Here is a 27,860-nt window from a genome sequence, read left to right as displayed (position 1 = left end):
GAACACCAGCCTATCGATTCGTTTCTGGCTTCATAGTTGACCTGTGGCATGTGACCGCAGTGCTAAATGCTCCGTCAGAAGGGCCAACTTTGTGGCAGGTTATGCAGAAGTATTTCTTTGTCAGATAACTCACTTGTGGGGAAGCGTGAGCTCACCACCACTCCAAAGGATCAGCCTGACTGTCTGCTGCCATCAGGGTGTAGCTGTCCAGCTCTCCCTCCGTGACCTGTCCTCTGTGTTCTCAAGGCAGGTGCACTACTGCTTTTCTTAAAGAGGCTCCCAAGGCTCTTCTTGGACTTCTTTGCTGATTTGTGGAGCAGTGGCAGCTTCTTTCTCTCTCTCGCTCTGGTCCTCTTCAAGAGAGAGAAGTCTCCCACGGCCGTGTTCCCTACAAGGAGGGCTTCGGTCTCGGAGGCAGCTCTCACCTCCACCAGCTTCTCAGTGGTCATGTTAGGGGTCTTGAACCTTGGCTCCAGCAAGGTAGCCATGGTGAGCAGCTCCTCTGTTTCAGGGTCGGTGTATTTGCCATTCGGGGAATCGAGGACCCTCGTCTTAATCTCTCGGGTCAGTTTGGCGTCGACCTTCATTTGGATTTCAGAACCTTCGTCTTGAACAAATGGAGGACGGGCTTCAGATAGGACACACTCGCGTATGTCTCTCCTGACGGGGCGTCTGAAATCCTGGAGCTGCTTAAGTGCTGCCGTGATAGATTCAAAGACATCAATGTCTTGCCAGGAGGATGCAAGGTGCAGTGTTTTTTTGTTGTCGTCTGCTGCCAGGACTTGTGTGATGGCCTTTTCCTGCTCCAGGACTCTCTCCATCATCTGCAGTCGAGATCCCCACCATGTCGAGGATTCTGTGATGATCTCGTGGAGGATCAGGCTCAGTTTATCCTTTGCACAGCCACCGTGCTTCTACACCTGCATTGCTTGCTGTTTGGGGTTTTAGGCTGGGTTTCTGTACAGCACTTTGAGATATCAGCTGATGTACGAAGGGCTATATAAATACATTTGATTTTGATTTGCACATGTCAGGGCCTTCTGCTTCTTCCAACTATAGGAAAATGTGCTGCAACTCCTGTGGTCCAGGAAACCCGAGGTTTGTTTTGGACACTCCTCTCTGGGGGGAAAAAAAATGTAAAAAATATAATAACATATTAAATCACAATTATTCAATAGAAATAACATTGCATCTGCTGTAATTACAGCAATTTACAGCATGGACAATGGACATGATTAGACATTTTAATCCATCTATAGCGTTGCATACAACTGTTGTGATTAAGAGAGCTACGTTGCTTTAGAAAACGGGATCATTTATTGAGTAGGCTATTTGTTATTGAAAGAGAGGATAGATTAATATAATGACGCCGTAGGCTGTGTCAATTATAAATACCATCAATGTAATCCATGTTAGGATATTGCACACATTTACAAATATTATCTACCGAGCTCTGTGTTATGGACGTTGAGACGTACCAATAGCAATGTGTTAGCCCGTGTCTGAAACAACCTAGTCCAGTCCATTAAGAGGTCTGAAGGCATTTGCAGTTTCCAGTTGTCTTCAATGTAATGAATCGCGAGGCTAATGTATGGCTCTCGTATTTTGGGTCTAGAGTTCGATTCAACTTTGTGAAACCGTCTTTCTCCACAGTTAAAAAAAAAATGGGTTCCATGTCTTTCGCTATGTGATAAGTAATTGCACTCGTTCTCTCATTCCACTTGCTGCTCTTCTTGTCATAGGGAGTTACCACTAACGAATGATGCGTTGAGTGATAGCGGAGTGCCGGTCTGGCTTGAAGATGTCTTGGGACTTGCTCCGGGGGTTTGTTGCACGCATTCTGGTAGATTCTTCATATTCGCGCACATGTATGGTTTTCAGGTTGTGGGAAAAAATACTGCTGGTGTTTCCACCTTTTTTGACGAGCACAATGCGTCGACACAACTTACACAGTACTGTTTGTTTGGTCGAGGTCGGACATCTTAAAGCCGAACCAGTTCCAAACGGCAGAGGAGCCCCCCTCCCCCTTTTTCCCCCGAACCAATTGTTCGTCATCTTGCAAATCAACCTCGATAGCGTTATTTTCCTTGTCTTCATGCTTGTTTGATTTTAGGACACTGGCTTACGAACGGAGTTTGCTTCGCTAAACGTTTGCTTACTCTGCAGTTGCGCGTGCTTGTTTTGTTGACTTTAATTGGCAGGCAGATTGCATGTGACCTCCATGCTTCTACTTTTTTGCTTTGCTAAAAAAAAAAAAAAAGAGAGACGGTTTTTAGTAAAAGATAAACCATTTGAACTAGCCCACTAGGCTGTATCACTCAACATGTATTAATTTATCACGATATGGCAAAATCCATATCATGGCACATTCATACCGGTATTACCGTCCACACCTAACTCAAAGGGATGTTCAATGTCAGCTGTTTTTATTTGTACCATTCCACCAATGGGTGCCCTCGCAGACCTACCTCCAACTTCCTTCATCCTGGGCACAGAGACATACAATTTGTATTCTCACGAGTTCATCTGACTCAGGGGAAGCAGATAAAGGGCGTCGTGGCCAAAATCCTGAAGTATCCCTTTAATCTGATGGGACACCAGGAGTTACAGGGCTCTCTGTCCTTGTTGTATATGTGTGTATTACCGTGCTCATTTAGCCTATAGGCCTATCTGCACTGTTACCGAGCTATCATCCAGAGCTACAGTATCATCCATCTGGCCACTAAAATGGGTCAAACGCAGACACACACACACACACACACGGTTGGACCCCCACCCCTCCCATCGCAGGTTGCGTTCACTATCTCTGCAGTACTCGATACTACCTGGATTTAGAAGATCTTGTTGCACTATGTGACTTTTCACTGGGGAGAAATAATGTATTACATTATAGGTCTCTGTGGATAGATAAAAGTATCTGGACGGATATGAAAAGATGATGGAGGGTTGGTTTTGTGTGTGTGCGTAGATGGAGGATCAATAAAAGCTGTGTGGGAGTTTACCCTGAGCACAGTAAATCCTGGAGGAGAGGAGATGTGTGTGAATAAATGACTCTCCAACCATGGGTTAAACTCACCCTGTCGCTCACCTTTCTACTAGCCCCATAAGAATCTGACAAGTACACAGCCAGGTCGCTCAAGATCCAAGGAGATATTTGGACTACCGACCAGGTACCCAGGACGTTGGGAGATTACGGAAAAACCAGCCACTCTGGGCAACAGTGAGTGCTATTACCATCAAGTGGGCTTGCGGTTTGTTGCTAGGGTGCTGGGGATGGGCGTAAGCCGCAAGTACCGACTCCGCGTGTTCAATCAGTGCTATTCACACTTAATTTAAACCATTTTGAAAGGTTTCCCTAACCCTTACCTTAACTATTCTGAATGAATGCCTTAAACTTAATGTTTTAACCCTATCCCAAACCTTAGGGACAAACATTGGGTATTCTGAAGTGAAACTGTGAGAGCTTGTTGCTAGGGCAACCACCCAGCGTCGTAGTCGAGTCACTAAGCCTAGAGTACGAGTCGAGTCCTCTGTGCTCGAGTCCGAGTCGTGTCACGAGTCACTGGCTGAAGTCCGAGTCACCAATGGTCGAGTCACCAATGGTCGAGTCACGAGTCCATAAATTTAGAGTTGGTGTTATTATGCAATTGTTTCTAGTCCCCACCAGATGGTGGTATATCTCCAACTAATTTGCTAATCATCACTACCTCACAAGTTCTACTCAACCTATTTTTAAACTACTTCATTATTATATAAATGAATGGCAAGTCAGGCACTCGGCTACTTTTTTGTAATCACCCACTAACATTTTTGTCATTTATTTATTATTGCATAGTGAAAACTAAAGGGAGACTTGTCAGAACCTGGCTATGGGATGCAGGGGGGGGGGGGGGGGGGGGGGGAGTGGGCGGGAACAGCGAGAAAACGCATTCAAAGACACAGCCTACTTTCTATACTCAAGGGTTGAGAGAGACACCTAGCTAGACTGTTGTTTTACTATTAAACTGAATACTAGTATTGTTTTCAATTTCGTACAGCAGTTTGTGTTTCTTAATGGTTGTTACGGGAAGGCAAGTGAGACGCTCGCGCGACGTGTAGCCTGTGATCGGAGCTGGAGTGGAGCCTGTCTGCTCACACTCATCGCTTGCTCCCCCGCGGCTCACCAGTTGGTGTAGACTGTGTGTGCCCGGGTGTGGCTGGCCCTTCCCACTGATAAAGGACAGAACCCTCGTTGCTCTGCTCACCCAGTGCTGCTAATATTCTCCTCCTCATAGTCTCGAGAAGGAGAATCTAAGTCACCAAAGATACACAGAAAGTAATCGATGCACATCCAGCCTACAGAAAGGTAATTGTGTAATTAACTAAGTATACCTGGAATAACGTGTGTGTGTGTGTGTGTGTGTGTGTGTGTGTGTGTGTGGCCGTAAGTCAGCCTCATTAGAGTACAGCGGGACCATTGTTATTGAACCAAAGCCCTAGCCCCTATAATTGCAGTGTAATTGGATCACAGACTCGTTATTAACACTATTTACCCAACGCCTGAGCGTTGCATTCAGTGTGTACTGTACATGTGTTTGTTTTGCTTAAAGCTCCCCAGTGACCGCCAGCTGTATAGCTGTTTAATATCGCACCGTTCATCATCATCATCATCATCATCGTCGTTATTACAATGGGGGTAGTCCTATAGCTTACTATACTGTGTCATTATGGGGTGGTAGAGGGAACACAATACATAGGCGACAAGACAGGTAACACTAATGAGTCCCCTATTGTTGCTAGTTAACAGGGAAAAGGAGTTCATCTAATGGGACACCAGCAGAGGGAATGTAGTCGGGGAACAGGGTCGTGTTCATTCGTGCACACCGTAGCAAACCATTTTGCAAGAGCTTCATGTTGGACATATTTAGGTAGTCCCTTGCCGTTTCGGTCCGTTTTCATCCGTCTGGTTTCTTTTTTTTTCTTCTCCGTCCTTGCTATTCATGTTATTTTGTTACTACATTATAATACATTCAATAATGCTGGCATAATGACAAATACTATCTAGTGCTAAGTGCAAATTCGGGTATTGAGAGGCTTTTGTTGCTAGCTGCATTGCAACCAGTCTGAGAACACCTCTAGTAAGGAACAATATGTTACAGGGAGGAAAGCAGCTACTAAAGCCTGTTCCATTAAGAGTTACAACTTTCAGACACAGGAGGCACACACACACACCAAACACACGTGTGTAGCATGCCGTTCTCAATATCCCGTTGGCTTTGAGACGAGGAGTGACAGTCTCTCCGATTGGAAATGTCAGGCGCCACCTTCACACTCTCCGTCTTCCGTTTATTATCCCCCTTTTTAATTGTTCATTTGTTATGGCGTCCAATTATTCCGCCTTCCCCTCTCCGCCGCCTCATGTTCCACCTCTCTGTTCGCTAACTCCCTCCCCCCCCCCCCCCCCCCTCCCACTCTCCCTCCTCCCGGTCTCTCTCCGTCGGGGCAGTGAGATGAAGCAGGAGCTGGCGGAGGAAGGCAGTAGATGCTCCATCCTCTCCAAGCAGCACCGCTTCAACGAGCACTGCTGCATCCGCTGCTGCTCTCCCTTCACCTTCCTGGTCAACCCCAAGCGCCCGTGTCTGGACTGCCAGTACAACGTCTGCAAGACCTGCCGCACCTACAGCAAGCGAGAGAAAGCCTGGCTCTGTACCGTCTGCCAGAAGACCAGGTTAGTCTACTACGGTCTGAATCCTGTCTATCTCACTGGATGAATGAATGGATAGAGAGAGAGCGAGAGGGAGGGAGAGACGGGAACACCAGAGTGAGATGGGGAGACTAGGGGGAAAGACGGGAGGCGAGGGAGAGCAGAGGGAGGTAGAGAGGGGGGAGCGAGAGAGGCAGATAGCTGGGTTGGAGTCCGGGGAGAGAGGGATGGAGGGAGAGAGAAAGGGCAGGGAGGGAAGAGTGAATGAGGTGGATACTACACTGCTGTCGCTGTTACTACAGTCTGTCAACGCTGACCAGAGTTAGTTAGGAGTGAAAGAGAGGGAGGGAGAAAGAAGACGGGCAAAAAGAGGGAGGAGGGGGAGAGAACAGAGCATCGTGTCGGAGAGAGCTCTTGGGAACGAGGGGAAGGACGGTGGGGGGGGGGGGGGGGTGTAGGTTGTTAGGAAAGGAGAGTGTATGAGGTGAGAGACGGAAGAAAGGTGTTTTTTGGATGCTGCAGCCAGGTGTTGTATATGTCCAGAGGAGAGACTTTGTGTGTGTGTGTGCTTGCCGTCATAGCACAGACAAACTCCGACACCAACATGAAGCTAGACTAACCAGGCTTCACCGTATTGAGCTGCGTTACAATGGGAGGATGATGAATTGAGCAGAGTATGTTGTGTTATACGGGCTATACTCTATACTAGGAGCTTGATGAAAACCAGAACACTGCTTTTCAAGGGTGTGTGAACTGGGTGGGTGGAAAGCTGTTTGTCTGTGTCTTCACCTAAGTGTGTGTAGACTTCAACACATGATATGTGTTTGTGTCATGTCATATATGTGTGTGAAAGGGGATATTTAGTCAGTCTCAGAACTAAAAGCATTCAATGGAAATGTCTTCCGCATTTAACCCAGCCCTTTTGAATCAGAGGGGTGCAGGGGGCTGCCTTAATCGACGTCCGCTCCAGCGTCACACTTTGTTGTGTGTCAGCCTTCTGGGTGGTTTTAGATACATGGATGGAAATGCCTGAAGGATGGCCCAGTCAGTCTTCTCTACCACCTGAGTCCCTGACATGGAAAAATGTGTTTTCCTTACCATCTATGACCGTGATATCACAGTGATGATGGAACATACCAAGGCGTGGTATAGAATTAGACACGTAGCCCCAAACTGGGTTTACGAGACAAAACTGTTAATTTTTTTTATCCATCAGGGTGGAGGTTGGTTGGTCTTTCTTTCTTTCTCTCTTGCTCGGTTTCTCGCTTCACCCCCCCCTCTCTCTCCGCCCCCTCTTACTCCCTCCCTCCCGCCATCTTTATCTCCCTCCATCCCCCATCTCTCTCCAACCCCCTCCCTCTCTTCCTCCATCCCCATCTCTCTCCAACCCCATCACTCTCCAACCCCCTCCCTCTCTTCCTCCATCTCTCTCCAACCCCCTCCCTCTCTTCCTCCATCTCTCTCCAACCCCCTCCCTCTCTTCCTCCATCTCTCTCCAACCCCCTCCCTCTCTTCCTCCATCTCTCTCCAACCCCCTCCCTCTCTTCCTCCATCTCTCTCCAACCCCCTCCCTCTCTTCCTCCATCTCTCTCCAACCCCCTCCCTCTCTTCCTCCATCTCTCTCTTCCTCCATCCCCCATCATTCTCCAACCCCCTCCCTCTCTTCCTCCATCCCCCATCACTCTCCAACCCCCCCATCACTCTCCAACCCCCTCTCTCTCTTCCTCCATCTCTCTCCAACCCCCTCCCTCTCTTCCATCTCTCTCCAACCCCCTCCCTCTCTTCCTCCATCTCTCTCCAACCCCCTCCCTCTCTTCCTCCATCTCTCTCCAACCCCCTCCCTCTCTTCCTCCATCCCTCTCCAACCCCCTCCCTCTCTCCCCCTCATCCTTCCTCTCCCTGATACTACCCTAAGGCAAAGGGCTGTAGCTCTCTCCACCCCACCTCCCCATCTCTCTCCACCCCACCTCCCTCTCTCTCTCTCTCTCTCCCCCTCATCCTTCCTCTCCCTGATACTACCCTAAGGCAAAGGGCTGTAGCTCTCTCCAACGTGTTAATGTTAGTGAGATGAGTAGAGACTTTGATGCGTCCAGCTCTTTAATACGCTCATTACTGTTCAGAGTCACTGATATAAATGATACTAAATGCTATCATAATATCAACAACCATCATGATGGGATGTATTACCGCATAAGACGGCCTCCATCCCAAATGGCACCCTATTCCCTGTGTAGTGCACTCCTTTTGACCAGGGCCCATAGGCATGTTCTTAACCCGCGTGTCCATACTAAACACGCACGAGATTAACAGCATCGATTCGATTACAGTCAATCCAGTTGCTTGTGTAGCTGAAGCGATTTTTGCCGCCGTGCAATTTAAAAGATCAAAGCCCGCACTCTCCTTTCTCTCTTCGCTCATAAGTACTTACTGTTGGTCCAGCACGGGTGTGAACATTTGAGACGCGGATATTTCTCACACACTCTTGACAGCAGTCGATGTAGCTATCATTCGGTACCTCTCCTTTCCATTATCTTCAACAAGGACAAGAGCGTCCATTGTTCCCCACCGTCTGGTGAATTATCACCCTGAAATACTAGTCAACTGTAACAAACGACTGCCATAAAAATCCACGGCTATTTCACCACCTTGCCTGATATCAGGCCGTCAGACCTGGGTTTTTGGCGGTTGGCTAGTGACTGCCGCTGTGGGCTGCTTATATTTCTCCTCCCCATTTAGTGTGGTACTGTAGTGTATTGCTGGAGGTGTTGGACCGACTGCATGTGTGAAACAGCCTGTCCGTGTGGCTGGCTGTCTTCTGGACTGCACGTCAGCCAGTCCCACAGCCTCGCAGAAAGAAGAAGGGTGTATGAAATGGAGCCCTGCCAAACTGTTCCAGAGCTTCAAAATGCCTGGGCTTTTTCATTTGAAAACCCAGGTTGCAGTATTTACACAGCAGCTATTTCTCTCCTTATTACATCAATTGGTAATGGGGTTTGAGTTATAAAAACATACGGGTTGATTTACACCAAATTATCCTTTGCATCGCTTCAAAAGCATTCTCTGTACACAGTTTATGATCGTCCTACAGGTGTGTACATCAGAAAAATACCCAGACTTCATTTTGGCTGCTATCGTCTTCACCAGGGTCGTATTCCTTAGTGCACACCGTAGCAAAACGTTTTTTTTTCACAACGGAAAACCGAAACAAGTGTTTCTTAATTAATGGACAAGTTCAGATAGTTCCTCCATGTTTCAGTCTGTTTTCTTAGGGCTCCTGAGTAGCGCAGCGGTCTAAGGCACTGCACCTCCGGGTTAGAGGCGTCACTACAGACACCCTGGTTCGAATCCAGGCTGTGTCACAACCGGCCGTGATTGGGAGTCCCATTGGGCGGCGCACAATTGGCCCGGCGTCGTCCAGGTTAGGCTGGTGTAGGCCGTCATTGTAAATAAGAATTTGTTCTTAACTGACTTGCCTAGTTAAATAAAGGTGACGTACTTCCGCTTGGTGCCGAATGAATACGACCCAGGTAGAGATGTACTGGAGCTGAGACCTAGATGGTGTCAGGCAGGTAACTGGGCGAGCCATGTGGAAAGGTAATCAGATTGATGCTAGCTTCTTCTCCTGTGAGTCTTCACTCTAGTGACAGGCCCATCACACTATCTGCCTGTAAGTCTCTGAACTCACACACTAGTATATGCACAAGTACTCACACACACACACCCCTACCAGTCCTCAATGAGCAGGTGCATTGAGCGTCCCAAGCGTGACCGTGTCTAGTCTGGTTATATTAACCGTGCAGTCCATCCCTCAGTTCTCACACACTATCACACACACACGGTGGTTGACTGGCCTGTTTCTGTCTTTTTAATGAGAAATACAGACGCGCGTCCTCACTGTCTGGGAAGCCTTTTCCTCCCTAGAGTCACAGACACACAGACTTTTACTACCTCTCTTTGGGAAAATGGCAGAGAGACAGAGATGTAGAAAGGCTGGTGTCATGACAGCGAGTGATGCAAAGCCACAAACTGCCTCCCCGTTCTCCAGCAGAGCAGACACTCTGGCGAATGAATATGAAATCCTCTTTGTAATTTTTTTTTCCCCCTCTGAAGTTGCCGCGTGCTGCTCTCCCCACATCCATCTGTGAGAGGAAGTCGCCGTTCTCCCCACATTTTGCATTTCAACCTCGTTCCCCGCTCTCAATCGGACTAGATGGACCCACTCTGCGTCACTCTATAGAGTAAACTGCACTGAATGGAGAGTGTGGGTTTAGGTGTGTGTGCGCAAAAAGACTGAGTATTGTCATTAGGATATGAATTGCGTAACGTCATCCTAAAGTAGCCATGCAAATGTATATGCGTGGAAGAGATGCATTATGTGATCTATCGTAGCATGCAGACACGCACGCGCATCTTTGTGATGAGCAAAAGAGCAGCCGATGTGATTTGGTTTAATCTAATGGAGTAGAACATCCTCGGAGACGAACGGAAGTCGACAGATTGACTACTTCCGTAGTTACACCCTCTTCCTATTTGTAGTGCACTGCCTGTCAAAGGTAGTGCACTAAATAGAGAATGGGGTGCCATTTGGGAGACTAGCAGGCAGTCCAGCTAGTTGAGAGCAGAATCTCTCCGCTCAAATGTAATCATGTCCTTCTCCGCAGCCCCAGCGTCATCCCCAGTACCCATCTTAAAGTCCATGCCCCCCCCGTGTGTAGCTGTGTTAAATGCTGTCTGGGGGGGGTTCATCTCCTGGCTGGGTGTGTATGGGTGTTTTCAAGTGTGTATGTTGCACTGACCTGAGCAGTTGCAGTCTATCTATTGAGATGGAAGCAGAGCGAGTGAGGGGAGGGGGGTGGTGTTAGGAAGATGAGGCATTGTGCTGTGAGCTGGGGGTAGGTTCAGAGACTCACACTCTTTCCTTTCCCAAGAAGCTTTTAGTCAATTGAAACGGTTCGGGCCAATTGCAGAGTGGAGCTGAACACTTATACCTGCAGCCTCAGTCCACTTGAGTTAGAGCAGTAATTATCTCCTCCTCTCTCTCTCCCTTTCCTGTTCCTCATCTCTCTCTTTCTCGCTCTCTCTCTATTTCCTCAGCTTTCTCTTGCTCGTGCTCTTTCCTCATTTCTCGCCATCGCCCCCCATCTATTTCTTTCGCTGTCGTCCTCCCTCTTTATCACGCTCCTCTCCTTTAGACTCTCCCTGTCTGACATGGTAGCCATTGACCAGAGAAAACGGGTGGAATTGTCCGTGCTCGTTTAGGATACAGTTAACAGCCGTCCTTCAGAAATTGAAACAGCCTAATTCACAGACCTGGTTCATTTTTACCAATTGAATTCGTGCAGGAGCTTCCTCAAAACTAATTACAGCTGAACGCTCTAGCCTAGAGGCAATCTCCCTGTGTGTGAGTCAGGTACGTACGTGTGCGTGCTCTCTGTCCTCCCTGCAGTTCTCGTGACTGTTGCTCTGTTGGCCTCATGTGTTCTATCAGAGTCTCTCTGTAGGGGCTCAGGTGTGTATCTGGAGCAGGTGATAACCCGCTGCTGTTACTGCTGCCAGCCAAACAGGCATCCATCCGCTCTGGCAGGTGCCAAGCCAGTGTGTGTCTTTTTTGGGGGTTTGCAGTGTGTCCGCGCTGTGTGTGTGGTTGTGTCACCTTGCAGAGATGTCTGACTCATTGTTGTGGGATAATATAGTGGTGCCATGGTTTCTCTGTTAGTCTGCAGGCCTCCCTGGTGTCTGTGTGTGTGACAGACTGATACCCAGAGAGTCAAGCCTCTGCCACTCACAGCTGTGGCCCCAACTCCATTGTGGCTCCTGTTGTGCCTCACGTTTCACCAATTCAGCATTGCGAGTCAGGAAACTGAGTCCATCAACATCGTGTCTGCACTTGTGCTGTGTGCTCTGACGCTCTGATGTCCTCAGGTGACTTCAGTTGTATTAGTTCAGCACAGTGAATTAATGGAGCTCTCCACGTGAAAGGGCACTTTCAGATGGTTCAGTCTGTGAGCGGCTGGGCCTCCCTGTTCACACACAGGCGATTGGGAATCTTGTGATTCTTAAATCAGTTTATGGGATACCAGGACGACTGCTAAGCCCTTGTTGTTTTATGGGTTAATGGGAAATGATTTGAACTTGTTTCGTCTCACAGTAAAACAAGTACAACATCTACACTCTCAAAAGCAACTGTGCAGAGTGTTCCCGAGGTTGTGGATTCTGCTCGTCACAAGTAACACTAGTAACACGTCACAGAATAACACTAGTGCTTATGTAACAGTATAACTTTAGACCGTCCCCTCGCCCGTACCCGGGCGCGAACCAGGGACCCTCTGCACACATCAACAACAGTCACTCACAAAGCATCGTTACACAAGAGCCGCGGCCCTTGCACAGTAAGGGGAACTACTACTTCAAGGTATCAGAGCAAGTGACGTCACCGATTGAAACGCTATTTAGTGCGAACACCGCTAACTAGCTAGCCATTTCACATCCGTTACACTCATCCTCCTTTTCCACAGCAACCAGTGATCCGGGTCAACAGCATCAATGTAACAGTATAACTTTAAACCGTCCCCTCGCCCATACCCGGGTGCGAACCAGGGACCCTCTGCACACATCAACAACAGTCACCCACGAAGCATCGTTACCCATCGCTCCACAAAAGCCACGGCCCTTGCAGGGCAAGGGGAACTACTACTTCAAGGTCTCAGAGCAAGTGACGTCACTGATTGAAACGCTATTTAGTGCAAACACACTTACACTCCAAAGAAGACTGGAAGGGGACCCAGTCCTTCTGGAAAAACTGCATAAATGTGCTCCCAGCCCACATATTCTATTGGCTATCCAGTTAGCTTTATATGTGATCTGTACTAGTGTTGGCACTAGTCTTTTGGTCTCTCTCCAACCCCAGAGTGCTGTATCTCATATCCTGCTGCCGTGCTGATCGGCCCCGCTGAAGTCTGTCTCCAGGTGATTCAACCGAGTTGTGATTGGCAGATCAATGGCTCGGCTCTCCACCTCTTCTCCTGTACTTCTTGTTTTCACACTGGGAGGTCTTTGATGCGACTTGTGCAATTACTCCTCTCTCTCATGTAGTTTCATCGCTCCATCTCTCTCTCTTCATTTGTGTTCTCGCTTTCTCTCTCTCTTTCTTCCTCTCTCTCATATGCCTCTCTGATAAATAGCAAGCAGGGAGGGAATCCTGAGGTGCTGCTGGGTTAGAATTATCTCTCTCGCTCATTTTTTTTGTCACTCCCTTGTTTTCTTCCTCCCTCCCTGGTTCGTGCAACACTCTTCCCGAGGGGAAGGCGGTTCCATCTGATCCTGTGCCACAGCGCGCTCTCCAGCGCACGACCCAAAGTGAGATATTGACACCTCAGCGTTCATATTCACCACGCATTCCCTCCATCCTTCCCCGAGAGACCCCTTTGAAGAAGGAGAGAGCCAGGGAGAGTTGAGAGAGAGCTGGAGGGAGAGAGGGGGTAGGGAGAGCGAGGTAAAGATAAGGAAGGAGAGAGTGGGTTAGAGAGTGAGTGAGGGAGACAGGAGGGTAAGGCAGGAGTTGATCCCCTTCCAATGAAAACATTTCCATAATTGCATAAATCCCTTCCCTCGTCACCACAATGTAGCAGTTATGAGTATAATGCGTATTCACTCTCCCTGCTGCACTTGGGCATGCCTATAGGTCCTTATCAATAAAACGTCACAATAGGGTGCAGAGCGTTTCGATTAGCCTGTTCCGGGGGGGGGAAGGATACCAAATAGTTAGACAATGTATTTAACAAGGACAACTGCGTGCCGTTGGTTGTAATGTCATCACCTCTCGAAGAGCTGAATTCAGAACTACACATTACCGATTATCCCATGCAACACAATTGCGCACATTTAGCTCTATCATCACGGCAAGTACCTGCATGCTTTTCATGATCAGAAGGCTAAACATCAGCTGATCACGTAATTTTCAGATACGCCTCACCATATCGCTCAATAAGCAGTCGCCATTAATTGGGTATTTGAGTAATGTAAAAGTAAACTATACTGTACTTGACAAGTATGGGTGGTTTAGGTTCATTTTCCATCTTTTGTGCGCACTGCCTGTCAAGCAGCAGAATGGCGCATTTGCCGTGGTACTGTTAGCTGATAACGTTTACCTTGCAAACTACTGGTAGAAACGTTGTAGTTGGCCAAACGTATAGCGGTAAAGTAGTCCTAATGTAGGCCTACCTAGCGAAGTTAGCTAACATTATACCCTTTTCAACATCATTTTTAAGAAAAGATTTAATCACGATTGCTGCTGACAAAACACGATCGGCTATTGATTCATGGGCCACGTCAAAATGGCTAGCTAGCTAATAACAGATCACGTCAATATATCTAGTTAACAAGCTAACTTTCAGGGGATAAACTAGATGGCTATATCCAAACATTGTTTGATTTGCTTTCCATCGATAGTGGTGATGACAGGCAACTTTACCAGGACGAGGACTTGCCGATGTCAAGGTCTTTCCAAAAGCCTAATCTCTGAAGAAAGCTAAATCATGTTGTTTGCTTAGCTAGCTAGCTAGGTACACACCAAATTGATAAGGTACCTTCACGTATCTGGAATTGCATGAACAATTGATGTTTACTGGTCATGAAAAGCATGCTGTTACTTGCTGTATAACTCTGATGATGATGATAGAGCTCAATGTACGCAATTGTTTTGCATGGAATAATTAGACATTTGTACTTCTGACTCTGCTCAAGAGGGGATGATTTTAAAACCAAATCATTATAACATTTATTAAACAATCCCTTGAAACAGTACATAGTTGTCAATGGAGCCAAATCCAACGTAATTGTGATGTCTTATTGAAAATGACCTAAAGCGTACAGAGAGACCTTGTGGCCGTTTTTGTCATCTTACAATTTGTCATTTTTTCAGTTGACTGAACTGGGCTAAATACCTAGAAATTCTGGTTCTGTGGCTAACAGTGGGTTTCCACACTCGAGATGCCCCTCTCTCACACACACAGTGTATTAGGACACAGACACACGCATGCATAGAGTGGAGAAATGCAGCGTACACACTCGTGGATTTGTTTTCTTCTTCCTGGAAAGTTAGGCATTGTGGATGCATAGCAATTAGCTCTATATGCTAATGCTGATATTCCACTGTCCCAGGTGTGTGTGAGTTCTGAGACCCTTTAATTGCTGTTTATTTTAATCTCCCTCTCCCCTCTTTCACTCATCTCTCTCTCTCTCTCTCTCCCTCTCCTCTCTCCCACCCTGATGCATATCAATGATTCTGCACAGCTCCAGGTTTGCATCTCATCTTGGCTCCACTCCCATTTCTCACTTGTGTGTGTGCATGCTAGCCTTCAGAGGTGAACTGTTGGAGCCCTGTAGCAGCTGGAGTGATTCCCTTGTTGTGGAGCCATGCATTTTGAATTAAGGTTATTTTTCCTGACTGGCTATGGATTTGTGGTACTCAAACCAAGTTTGGGGTGTTATAATTCACGGCATAAAATCATCAAGGGAAGTTCCAGTTTTGTTTACTCCCAACTCCCTAAAACTTCAACTTCTCCGAAAGCACTGTATTTCTGTATTTTTGGTCACAGAGAAATGGCACTGGCACAAGACTGAAATGTAAGTGACTATTGAGCAATAGATGTGTCAAACAGCATGGCTGCACCTGTCTATCAGTCTGGGGTGATATAACCACACATTCACCTGTCCTTAGGCTACTTACTGCCCAATCTTGGCTGCAGATTCACAACAACTACTACTGCACAATGTTCAGCTCTCTACTGCTAGCTGTATCCTTGTTCTCACTGCTGGCACCCAGTCAGTTTTGAAGCTCTGTTGGTGAACAGATTTGTCACTGGAGACTGCCTGACTGCAGTGTAAAGACCCTCCTAGGCTAACGCTAGCTTAGCGCCAGTTAACACTCAGCACACACATGCTCCCCATCCAATTTTGTCCCGCTGTTTGCCGTTTTTGTTTTCTAACGGTATGCAGGCAGCAGACGTTTTCTGGGCGTCCTCTATTTGCAAGTGGAATTGATTTAATAATTGTTCACACCCAGCTGCACATGTTTATTCATCGTAGAGTCCACAGGGCCATTTGGTGGTTAGCGACATGAGGCTTCCCCTTGCCTCCCTAATAAATCACCCACCTTGCTGTATTTCAATCCCCTCTTCCTCACAGATAGGCCTATGGCATTACTATTGTTGATCTTTGACCCCAAGCAATCAGCTAGAGTGGGTTTTTCACTTGACTACTGTACATGAGGTTTCTAATCTGTCAATGGAGGGAGTGTATCCCAACCCAAACCCATGCAGAAGTAATGTTTGTATCATAGCAATCTACTACTATGATCTGAAAAAAAAAAGTCAAATCAATTTAACTGTAGTGATGTAAAATCCCTATAAAATCTGACCATGTTGGATTGCTCACAGAAGGCTTGACGCCTACAAGTGCCTTCTAGTGTGTAATTTCCACCTGCAGAGCAGTTGCTTATTCATTGTGTTTATGCGCTCTCCATTCCCATCTAAACACATTTAGGCTCCGTCTCATGGCACCCTATTCCCTATAAAGTGCACAACTTTTTGACCAGGGCCCGTAGAGGGGCTATGGTCAAAAGTAGTGCACTACATAAGGAATAGGGTGCCATTCGGCACACAACCCTTAGTATTGAACATTCCTGAAGTTGGAGGGAATCACCATGGACACCTTTTGCACATGCTCAGATGGTCACCAATAGCGACCAGTGCAATTTATACCAGAACAGAATCTTACAGCTCTTCCCCCTATGACCACTATTACTAAATTTGACCACGTTTACATGAATGATACAGAAGTGTCTATTCATCACTTTGGTGATCGAATCCCCACATTTCACACACAGCTAGAACAGGGTTTTAAAAACATGAGTAGATACAGGGCCATCACAGGATTCGGGCATTAACCCCAAAGGAGACTTTTTCCAATATGACCCCCAAACATCTCAATGGGTCCATTTCGCATGAACATACCTGTATGAAATAATATTATAAACTGGGTGGTTCAAGCCCTGGATGCTGATTGGCTGACAGCCGTGGTATATGACAAAACATTTATTTCTACTGCTTTTACTTTGACTGCTTTTACTGTATTATTTCTTTGGGGAACTGTGGGGGGATCTTGGAGGGCTGGTGGCCTGGCGGTTGGGAGCTTGGGCCGATGGCTGATAAGTTGCTGGTTTGGGTCCCCGTTTATGACCTTGTGGGAGATCTGCCGATGTGCCGTTGAGTTCGGAGTTGACCCTGGTTGCTTCAGTGGGTCGCTCTGGATGGGAGTCTGTTAGATGACTGAATTCAATGTAAATGTTGAGAAGTTTTAATATTCCACAAAAAAATACATAATCTGTTATTGGAGAATAATAATGAAGACATCAACACTATGAAATAACACCTATGGAATCATGTAGTAACCAATTTGTTAAACAAATCAAAAATGTTAGATTCTTCAAAGTAGGCACCCTTTGCCTCGATGACAGCTTTGCACACACTTGGTATTCTCTCAACCAGCTTCACCTGGAATGCTTTTCCAACACTATTGAAGGAGTTCCCACATATGCTGAGCACTTGTTGGCTTCTTTTCCTTCACTCTGCGGTCCAACTCATCCCAAACCATCTCAATTGGGTTGAGGTCGGGGGATTGTGGAGGCCAGGTCATCTGATTCAGTACTCCATCACTCTCCTTGGTCAAATAGCCCTTACACAGCCTGGAGGTATGTTGTGTCATTGTCCTGTTGAAAAACAAATGATAGTCCCACTAAGCGCAAACCAGATGGGATGGCATATCACTACAGAATGCTGTGGTAGCCATGCTGGTTAAGTTTGCCTTGAATTCTAAATAAATCACTGAGAATGTCACCAGCAAAGTCCCCCACACCATCGCACCTCCTCCATACTTCACGGTGGGAACCACACATGCGGAAAGCATCCGTTCACCTACTCCGCATCTCACAAAGACACTGCGGTTGGAACAAAAATCTCAAATTTGGACTCATCAGATCAAAGGACAGATTTCCGCCAGTCTAATCAATGTCCATTGCTCGTGTGTCTTGGCCCAAGTCTCTTCTTCTTATCGGTGTCCCTTAGTAGTGGTTTCTTTGCAGCAATTCGACCATGAAGGCCTGATTCACTCAGTCTTCTCTGAAAAGTTGATGTTGAGATGTGTCTGTTACTTGAACTCTGAGAACATTTATTTGGGCAGCAATTTCTGAGTCTGGAAGCTCTAATGATCTTATGCTTTGCAGCAGAGGTAACTCTGGGTCTTCCTTTCCTGTGGCGGTCCTCATGAGAGCCAGTTTCATCAAAGATGGTTTTTGCGACTGCACTTGAAGACACTTTTAAAGTTCTTGAAATGTTCCGCATTGACTGACCTTCATGTCTTAAAGTAATGATGGACTGTCGTTTCTCTTTGCTTATTTGAGTTGTTCTTGACATAATATAGATTTGGTCTTTTACCAAATAGGGCTGTCTTCTGTATACCCTCCCTACCTTATCACAATAAAATGCATTCCAGGTGACTACCTCATGAAGATGGTTGAGGGAATGCCAAGAGTGTGCAAAGCTGTCAAGGCAAAGGGTGGCTACTTTGAAGAATTTCAAATATAAAATACATTTTGATTTGTTTAACCCTTTTTTTTGGTTACTACATGATTCTATATGTGTTATTTCAGTGTTGATGTCTTCACTATTATTCTACAATGTGGACAATAGTGAAAGTCAAGAAAAACCCTTGAATGAGTAGGTGTGTCCTAACCTTTGACTGGTATTGTATATCTGGCACAGCTGGCTAATTTGGATGTGAATTCTCCATCACCACAACCATTTTAAGGTATTATTGGACATGCTACAATTGTATTTCTTACAGGTATGGTCATGCGAAATTGATGAAATAAGATCTTATTGAGTTGTTTGGCAGCCATATTGGAAAAAGGCTTCTGTTTATGTGGGGATCCTGTAATGGGCCTGTGTCTACAAATGTTTTTAAAACCCTGTTCTAGATGTGTGTGTGAAATGTAGTTCCTCTATTGCCAAAGATATACAATCCCCCAAAAATAGCCGCTCCATTACATGGACTTCAATGGCTAAGCTTGTCAATGGCACAATAAAAAGAAATCTGTTGTACCTGGTGTCTTCAAAGTTGTTTAAATTATGTATCATTTGAAAGGTACAGTAATATCATGACCTTTCAGAACCACTTGTCAAACAAAGTTTGAGGGTTTAATTTTTAAAGTAATTTACACAGATAATTCTGAAATGTACCATAGAGGGTCAAAGTTATGTTGACTTGAGCATTCTTGAACATGAACCTGACTAATTTCTGAGAATCGAAGCTTTCCAATGAATTGTGTTTAAAGAGTATACGTGAGGAGTAACTGACGTTGTTTGTCATCGGGTAAAATCCCTATGGAAGAAAATGTGTGGATGATTGCTGCTGCGTTCTTGGCTAGGTCTCCCTTGCAAAAAATACTCTGTCTCAATGGGCTTTTCCTGGTTAAATAAAAAAAAAAAATTTAAGTCCATGACACATCGTCATCCCAATTGAGCCCGACGGCTCAAATTTGGAGGTCTAGCTCATGGACGAACACACACACACACACACACACACACACACACACACACACACACACACACACACACACACACAAGCTATTTTCCATATCTCAGTTTACCACAATCCTCCTCCCAAACATCCTTGTTTTGTTAATCTGTCACGGTTTATAACGGGATTAAACGACATGTTTACCGTTTGCCTCTTGGAATGCAACCGTATGAAATGGAGTGGAATGTAATTGTCAGGTTTGCAAATGGCCGCCTAGTGCCTGCATAACTTCATTCTGAGTTGTCCCTGTCCTGCTCTCAAACAGATCTGGTGTTGCCTAGCCAATCTTCCTATCCTATTATAGAAATAATTTGAGTGGGCGATTTCTCGGTTTGTGCGTGTGGATGCTGTCCCTCCATCTGTCTCTCCTGTGGCCCTCTCTGAGATGGGACAGAATGCACAGACAGCCAGCCACAGGGACTCTAGTGAGGGAGAGAGAGAGAGAGCGAGCTCATCCTTTGTCGTCAGTGACGAGAGGGAGAGTACGAAACATCTACATAAACGTACATGCATGGGATGTCTTTTGAGACGGGAATTCTCTCTCTGAAGGCCTGTGTTTACAGAGACAAGGAAGGGGAGGACGCATGTGTAATCTCAACCGGGACTTCCTAATGGTGATTCAACCATAAAGGAACACTGCTCCATTTGGAGAGAGAAAGAGAGCGAGAGAGAAATGTGCATGGTTTATACAGTTTGTCTGGTACGGTCATTGATCCATCCTCGTCTGTGTCTCCCAGTCTGTTTATTGACTGCGCTGAGTGAGTAGTGAATGAACCAGGCTTGGCTATGGACTGGCAGATAGGCTTGTATCCCAAGTGACACCCTATTCCCTACATAGTACACTATGGGCTCTGGTCAAATTTAGTGCACTATATTGGGATTAGGGTGTCATTTGGGATGCAGGTAGAGATGTGTCTCTGAGCATACAGGACATGCCAGAACAGACTCAGCCCCTGTGGGCATAGATGCGCAATCATATACACACACACTAGCGGCCATTTGCTGCTTGTCAGTACAGCTCAGGACATGGGCCAAGCAGACTGATGAGTTAGGCCTCTGACTGACTGCTGTCTTATGGACGAGTTAGAGCCAGACAGGAAATAGAATGAGTCCACTCTATCTCTATCTGACACAGGACTGCATCCTAAATGACACCCTATTCCCTGTTTAGTGCACTACTTTTGTCCATGGCCCATAGGGAATAAGGTGACATTTGGGACATACACACTGATAACATTGGAGCTGGAATTCACTGTCCATGTTGTATCAATTATTTTAAACTTGGTGGTTCGAGCTCTGAATGCTGATTGGCAGAAAGCCGTGGTATATCAGTATACCACGGGTATTACAAAACATTTTATTTTTACTGCTCTAATTGTGTTGGTAACCAGTTTATAATAGCAATAAGGCACCTCAGGGGTTTGTGGTATGTGGCCAATATACCACGGCTAAGGGCTGTGTCCTGGCACGCCGTGTTGCGTCGTGCATAAGAACAGCCCTTAGCTGTGGTATATTGGCCACATACCACACCCCCTCTGGCCTTACTGCTTAAATACACATTTTATTTTTTGCTTATTCATATACTGCAGCTATATAATACAGAACTCCAAGAGACCTCTCTTTTGTGGTCAGTTGCCAGTGCCTTTTTATTGCTATTCTATTTCCCAAAGAATATGGAGTTAATATGCACCCAGATCTGTTCCATTGCCAAGGGAGATAGTTTGAGATCATGCAGAGGGAGGAGGAGAGAGTTACCGACAGCGAGCGATGGAGCAAATGAGACGGGGAGCGAGAGAGTGGAAAGGGAGGCAGGGAACGACAGAGAGGAAGAAGTTGTCCCCGTAGTGTTTTTGGCTTGTGGCTTGCATTGTGTGTATAACTTGAAGGAAAGTGAACCCCAGGGACTCAGGAGGCCACAGTCGGTGCTTGTTTGGGGGAAGCGGACATTTTGTTGGTTTCTTAATTGGCAGGGCTGCAGTGACGTGCCTGTGTTTATGGGCCTGTTTTTGGCAATGCCTCATGTAAAAAATGTACTCAAATGACTGGAGAATGTGGGCTTAGGGTGACGAGCGTCGAGGAATTATTCTGATGGGAAAAAGACACACACACACACACACACACACACACACATACATTATATCTCTATTCATTCCTATTATAGATATGCTTTTATGAGTAATCCATACACACACACACGCACACTGGAGTCTTTTTCTGTGAGCGAGTCCATTGAGGGAGTATTAAAGTGTTCTGAGCCTGGACCAGAGAAAACACACTCGTCTCTGCAGGGCACGGCGATTCACTGTGTGTTGGTGGAGCAGCTCGATACAACTGAAGTTGGAAAAAGCTGCTTTGTTAAGAGGGAGCCGAGAGCAGCGAGAGAGGATTGTTTAAAGCACAGCTGAGTGCTTTTCTCTCTCTCTCTCTCTCTCTCTCTCTCTCTCTCTCTGTGTGTGTGGACATGAGCCACAGTACAATAGCTTATGATTTACACTTATATATCCCGCACTGACCATGTAACATGAACACAATGATAATCAGTTTTCTTGAGAAATTACATAGATACACTAACACACTGTCGGTGTATGGAACATGTGAAACATCTGGCAATTAACTATTTTCCGTTTGATACGTTGTACTACCAGCAGTATGCAGACATGTTTACAACCCTGACGGTGGTGGGTTTGATCCCCGCCCTCGTGTTTTCTGACTTTCTCTTCTCCTGGCCTGTCTTACCCATCTGTTTCTACATTGTCTAAATAAATCTGGAGAAAAACCATATAGGATTCTAAAATCAGTCTAACCCCCCCCCCCCCCCCCCCCCCCCCCCCACAGCTGTTTTGAAGGACATTTCCACTCTGCGACACCGGAAACCACACAGGAAGTTCACTGACAGCTACCCATCATGCCCTTGGGCTTCAGGAGGCAGCGCTCCACTTCCTACATCTCTGTTTGATTTGACTCCCCTGCTGTATTTCTGCCCTGTTTTAGGGTCATCTAAACGGTGATGCTGCCAAGTGATCTGGCCAGATCTCAGAGTTCGAAGGAGTTTAGCCTTGGATGCTCTGATAGTGGATGATTCACCTGATTCATTTCTAGGCCTGCCTCACATCCAGGATGCGCATAATCCCCTAGATGTTCCCTTTCTGGTAAGAAACCACTTTTGGCCGACCAGCTGGCTGGCTTGTCAGGCAAAGGGCTTGCCTTCAAAGGGGATAATAGAAATGGTTTGTTACCGGCGGAGTGAGTGAGGGCAGAGGAAGATCACTTGAAGGAACTTTAGGTGAAAGATAGCTAGCTTCTGCGGCCACTCTTTCTCTCTCACTCTCTTTCTATCCATCGGTCCGCATGGATTATACACACTGGGAATTATGACAGCGGTGAAAAGAGGCTTAAAGAATAGGAGAACTGGGGAGAAACAAGAGGAACACATGTCCCATGCATCAGGGGTGTGTGATATTGTCCCCATGACCTCTGTCCCTCTCTGTCTGTCTCTCTGTGTCTGTCTCTCTGTGTCTCCCTCTACTTTTCTCCTCTTTCTAAACTAGTGATGATGCTGACAGTATGTGTAGGGCATGGCTCTCATGTTAGCTCCCTGTGTTCACCAGGCTCTTAAATTGGAGCCAAAATGTCACCTTCAGTATGCACAGTTTTCCCCTCTCTGAAGGGGACATTACGTGTATACACGGTAGGTAGCAGTATATGCTATCCCCCACTGTATGTCCTACAGAAGGTGCCATTGCATAAAGCATTGGGCTTGTGGTTGGTTTGTCCTTCCATCCAGAGATGGTACATAACATAATTAATTAACATATCTCATTTCCACGTGTCACGGTTCTCTCTCTTGAGGATCCTGAATCTTGCCTTTTCAACCTGGCAGTTATGTCATCTCAGATCCTTTTTAATTCCAGCCAGTATTACATTTTCCGGCTAAGGTGTTTTGGTTTCAGGTCATTTTTTAAAATTCATATTGACCTCTGACATGACCTTTGACCCTAGACGGCAGTTACTGCCTTCTTGCTTGGTACACCCACTGAAATACGTTTCCATGACAATTAGTTTTTTGTACACAATGTTGTGTTAATATATAGCTTTCAGTGTCATGTAGTTTGATACACTGACAGCCATATATGAAATAAAAGAAAGGTAAACTGTAGACACTGCAGCCCAAAGCTCAGGGAAACCGTGGAAAAAAGGCAGTAACTGACATGAATGATGGTAGTTAAGTGCCTTTTTCCTTGGTTTCACTAACTTTCTGCAGTTACTGTAAACATGACCCCCCCCCCCCCCATTTTCTCCATAACACCACACAATTGAGGCAGGGTATTTGCCCACATGATAAAGCATGTAATTAATGTATTAAAAAAAAATGGCAACAGTTACTGCTCTTTTTGCTTGGTCGGGCAGAATAGATTTCCACTTCTTGAGTGACGTCGCGCTACAGGTTCAATGCAAGGTCCTTGTCTTGCCCAGGGACCACCGCCAAGTCAAACCGGCCACCCAGGGACCTCCCCACGTGATTGGGATTGGACTAGTCTGCTGTATTAATAGCGTGTCTGTGCTATCGCTTTTATAATGTGTTAGGAGTGGCCATTAATTTGTTTACACCCTCACCCCCCCCTGTCTCTTCCAGCTTCTGCTGTGCTCGCCTCATTAGATGTCATAGCTCTAAACAAGGCTAGCGTAGCTCGCGGCTACCATTAGCCACACACTACGGTTGGCCGCGTGCTGAACGAATGGGAAGAGGCAACAGAGAATGTTGCTGTCCTGTATATCTTCCTTTCACAATTTTGTCTCCGTTCTGCGCCGCTTGCTTCATCGGATGCTAGCTACGCGCGCGTGCACACACACACAGGCATGTAAGAGTACACACACTTCTCTCACAATCTCATACACTGTCCAGCCTCTCCCAGACCAGTTGTGATAGGTACTTTGGAAGGAGGCTTTTGGCTTCTACAATCCCATTCATATTAACCCCCCCCTTCTCTTCTTTATCTCAGACCTCCTCTCATTTCATCTTAAGTGCCTTGATCTAAAGTTCGGATTGGGCCCAATAGGAACAGTTTGTCCTGGTCTGCATCCCAAATAGCACCCTATTCTCTACATAGGGCACTACTTTTGGCGAGAGCCCTATGGGCCCAGGTGGAAAAAGTAGTGCACTATATTAGGGAACAGGGTGCCATTTGGGATGCGGCCCTGGGCTCTCTCAGCTGCTGCCATGGCCATTTGCAGTGCTAGGGGGGTCTAGGGAGAGGGGGAGGAAGGAGTGAGAGATGAACGTTTGGGTGAGAGAATTGCCTAGCTGTGCCTGAGCAGAAGTGAGGATCTGCTGCTCCTATATTTAGACAAGTGAGTTAAGTTAGCAAGACGGAACACCCTGGACCTTCTAAACTGGCCGGGGGGGGGGGGGGGGGCGCGCACATGGGTGTTCATGTATACAGACACACACACACACACAGATAGGTCAGAGGTCTGCAGCTAGAGGGGCTCAGTGCTGTTCCAGTCTGCCTCTTCACCATGCTTTATTTACATTGAGGGGCACAATAACATTTGAAATGTGTTAGATTTGATCTAAGGATGGCCTAAATGTGATGGCCTTTAAAATAGGCCATGCCACTGCTTGTGATGGCTTAGCATGCATTCCTTTCTTCGGGGTGAGGTTGAGCTGTCGATCGTCTGTCTGTGTGGTTTCCATTCAGACTGGGAGTGGCTCGTACTGCCTCATAACCAGTGGTTAGTGATGGACTTGTCTATGTCTCTTAATACACATGTACGCACGCATACACACACACAAACACAGTAAAAAGAAAGAAATGGCATAAATTGGGATGTGAGGGTATTTATTTTTCATAGAATAATAGCATTTCGAAAGTACTTACCTGTGTTTATTATGAATAGCTGCTCCCAGGCTCCGACCTGACCTACTGATGTGTTGGTTTAGAGCCAAACAATATTACATAAGGCTTTACACGATTCAGACATTTGCAGAACTTCTTCTTTTGTTTGTGAAAGAAATAGTCTGATGGTGACCGTTTTGAACTTTTCTGTTGTGCCGTGCTCATAACCGCCTGGTTATGATTCCAATCACAGTAACAATATGTTTGTTCAATTGTAGGTTCGTTTGGTCGCAAATGGAATTGGTTTTATTGAATTCCGTTTCCACCCAAATGTTTAGATCTCTGTGTAACATTTCTTGTAAGGTTTTCTGTAATCTTTGTTTGAAAGATGAAGGGTGTTTTTTTTTTTTTTTTATCAACTCAAAATATTTGTATGAACATAACAAGATTCAACAACTGAGACCATAAATTTAACAAGTTCCACAGACGTGACTAACAGAAATTGAATAATGTGTCCCAGATCAAAGGGGGGGGGGGGGGGGTCAAAATCAAAAGTAACAGTCAGTATCTGGTGTGGCCACCAGCTGCATTAAGTACTGCAGTGCGTCTCCTCCTCATGGACTGCACCAGATTTGCCAGTTCTTGCTATGAGATGTTACCCCACTCTTCCACCAAGGCACCTGCAAGTTCCCGGACATTTCTGATTTCTGGGGGGGGAATGTCCCTAGCCCTCACCCTCCGATCCAACAGGTCCCAGATTGAGATCCGGGCTCTTCGCTGGCCATGGCAGAACACTGACATTCCTGTCTTGCAGGAAATCACGCACAGAATGAGCAGTATGGCTGGTGGCATTGTCATGTTGGAAGGTCATGTCAGGATGAGCCTGCAGGAAGGGTACCACATGAGGGAGGAGGATGTCTTCCCTGTAACGCACAGCGGTGAGATTGCCTGCAATGACAACAAGCTCAGTCCAATGATGCTGTGACACACCGCATCAGACCATGACGGACCCTCCACCTCCAAATCGATCCCGCTCCAGAGTACAGGCCTCGGTGTAATGCTCATTCCTTCGGTGATAAACGCAAATCCGACCATCACCCCTGGTGAGACAAAACCGTGACTCGTCAGTGAAGAGCACTTCTTGCCAGTCCTTTCTGGTCCAGCGATGATGAGTTTGTGCCCACAGGCGATGTTTTTGGCAGTGATGTCTGGTAAAGACCTGCCTTTACAACAGGCCTAGAAGCCCTCAGTCCAGCCTCTTTCAGCCTATTGCGGACAGTCTGAGCACTGATGGAGGGATTGTGCGTTCCTGGTGTAACTCGGGTAGTTGTTGTTGCCATCCTCTACCGGTCCCGTGTGATGTTCGGATGTACCGATCAAATCAAATGTATTTATATAGCCCTTCGTACATCAGCTGATATCTCAAAGTGCTGTACAGAAACCCAGCCTAAAACCCAAAACAGCAAGCAATGCAGGTGTAGAAGCACGGTGGCTAGGAAAAACTCCCTAGAAAGGCCAAAACCTAGGAAGAAACCTAGAGAGGAACCAGGCTATGTAGGGTGGCCAGTCCTCTTCTGGCTGTGCCAGGTGGAGATTATAACAGAACATGGCCAAGCTGTTCAAATGTTCATAAATGACCAGCATGGTCAAATAATAATAAGGCAGAACAGTTGAAACTGGAGCAGCAGCACGGCCAGGTGGACTGGGGACAGCAAGGAGTCATCATGTCAGGTAGTCCTGAGGCATGGTCCTAGGGCTCAGGTCCTCCGAAAGAAAGAGAGAATTAGAGAGAGCACACTTAAATTCACACATGACACCGAATAGGACAGGAGAAGTACTCCAGATATAACAAACTGACCATAGCCCCCCGACACAAACTAGTGCAACATAAATATCGATCCTGTGCAGGTGTTGTTACACGTAGTCTGCCACTGCGAGGATGATCAGCTCTCCATCCTGTCTACCTGTAGCTCTGTCTTAGGCATCTCACAGTACGGACATTGCAATTTATTGCCCTGGCCACATCTGCAGTCCTCATGCCTCCTTGCAGCATGCCTAAGGCACGTTCACGCAGATGAGCAGGGACCTTGGGCATCTTTCTTTTGGTGTTTTTCAGAGGCAGTAGAAAGGCCTCTTTAGTGTCCTAAGTTTTCATAACTGTGACCTTAATTGTCTACCGTCTGTAAGCTGTTAGTGTCTTAACGACCGTTCCACAGGCGCATGTTCAAGAATTGTTTATGGTTCATTACACAAGCATGGGAAACCGTGTTTAAATCCTTTACAATGAAGATCTGTGAAGTTAATTTGTAAAAATCCAAATATCTTTGAAAGACGAGTCCTGAAAAAGGGCTGTTTCTTTTTTTTTGGCCGAGTTGATATGTTTTTTTCTTGCTTTTTCGCAGACAGTGGGGGGGGGGGGAAACCTTGAACCTTGAGCCTCTCCGTGGAATGAAATGGTCAGATCACCACGAACACTCCAACCCTTCAAACATTTCACAGCAGACTCATTAAGATGTAAAAAATCATGATGATCTCCTCCTCAAACTTTCAAATCCAAAACTAATCATAAAACACAGAGCTGCTTCATTTCACCCCCACATCTTATTTTGTTTCATTAAATAGAGAGATCGTCTGTTCGCGTTCAGAGCAGAGGAAAGAGATTTGATCTTTGATGTTGAAGAAGCGCCGCTTTTACCCATCCCTCT

General features: G+C 46.3%; 1 protein-coding gene across 2 annotated transcripts in view; it reads left to right on the top strand.

Moving 5' to 3' along the window:
- LOC109909320 (rab effector MyRIP) overlaps window positions 1-27,860 on the top strand; it is a 145,872-nt gene that overhangs the window by 79,418 nt on the left and 38,594 nt on the right. For both annotated transcript variants that reach the window (XM_031796275.1, XM_031796276.1), the window contains exon 3: window positions 5,486-5,707. In XM_031796275.1, coding sequence (XP_031652135.1) covers window positions 5,486-5,707 — 222 coding nt within the window. The remainder of the gene's footprint in view (window positions 1-5,485; window positions 5,708-27,860) is intronic.

Source organism: Oncorhynchus kisutch, linkage group LG18, assembly GCF_002021735.2.
Source record: "Oncorhynchus kisutch isolate 150728-3 linkage group LG18, Okis_V2, whole genome shotgun sequence".
Lineage (NCBI taxonomy): Eukaryota > Metazoa > Chordata > Actinopteri > Salmoniformes > Salmonidae > Oncorhynchus > Oncorhynchus kisutch.
Note: the sequence above shows the minus strand (reverse complement) of the source record. Positions and strands in the feature narration are given on the sequence as shown.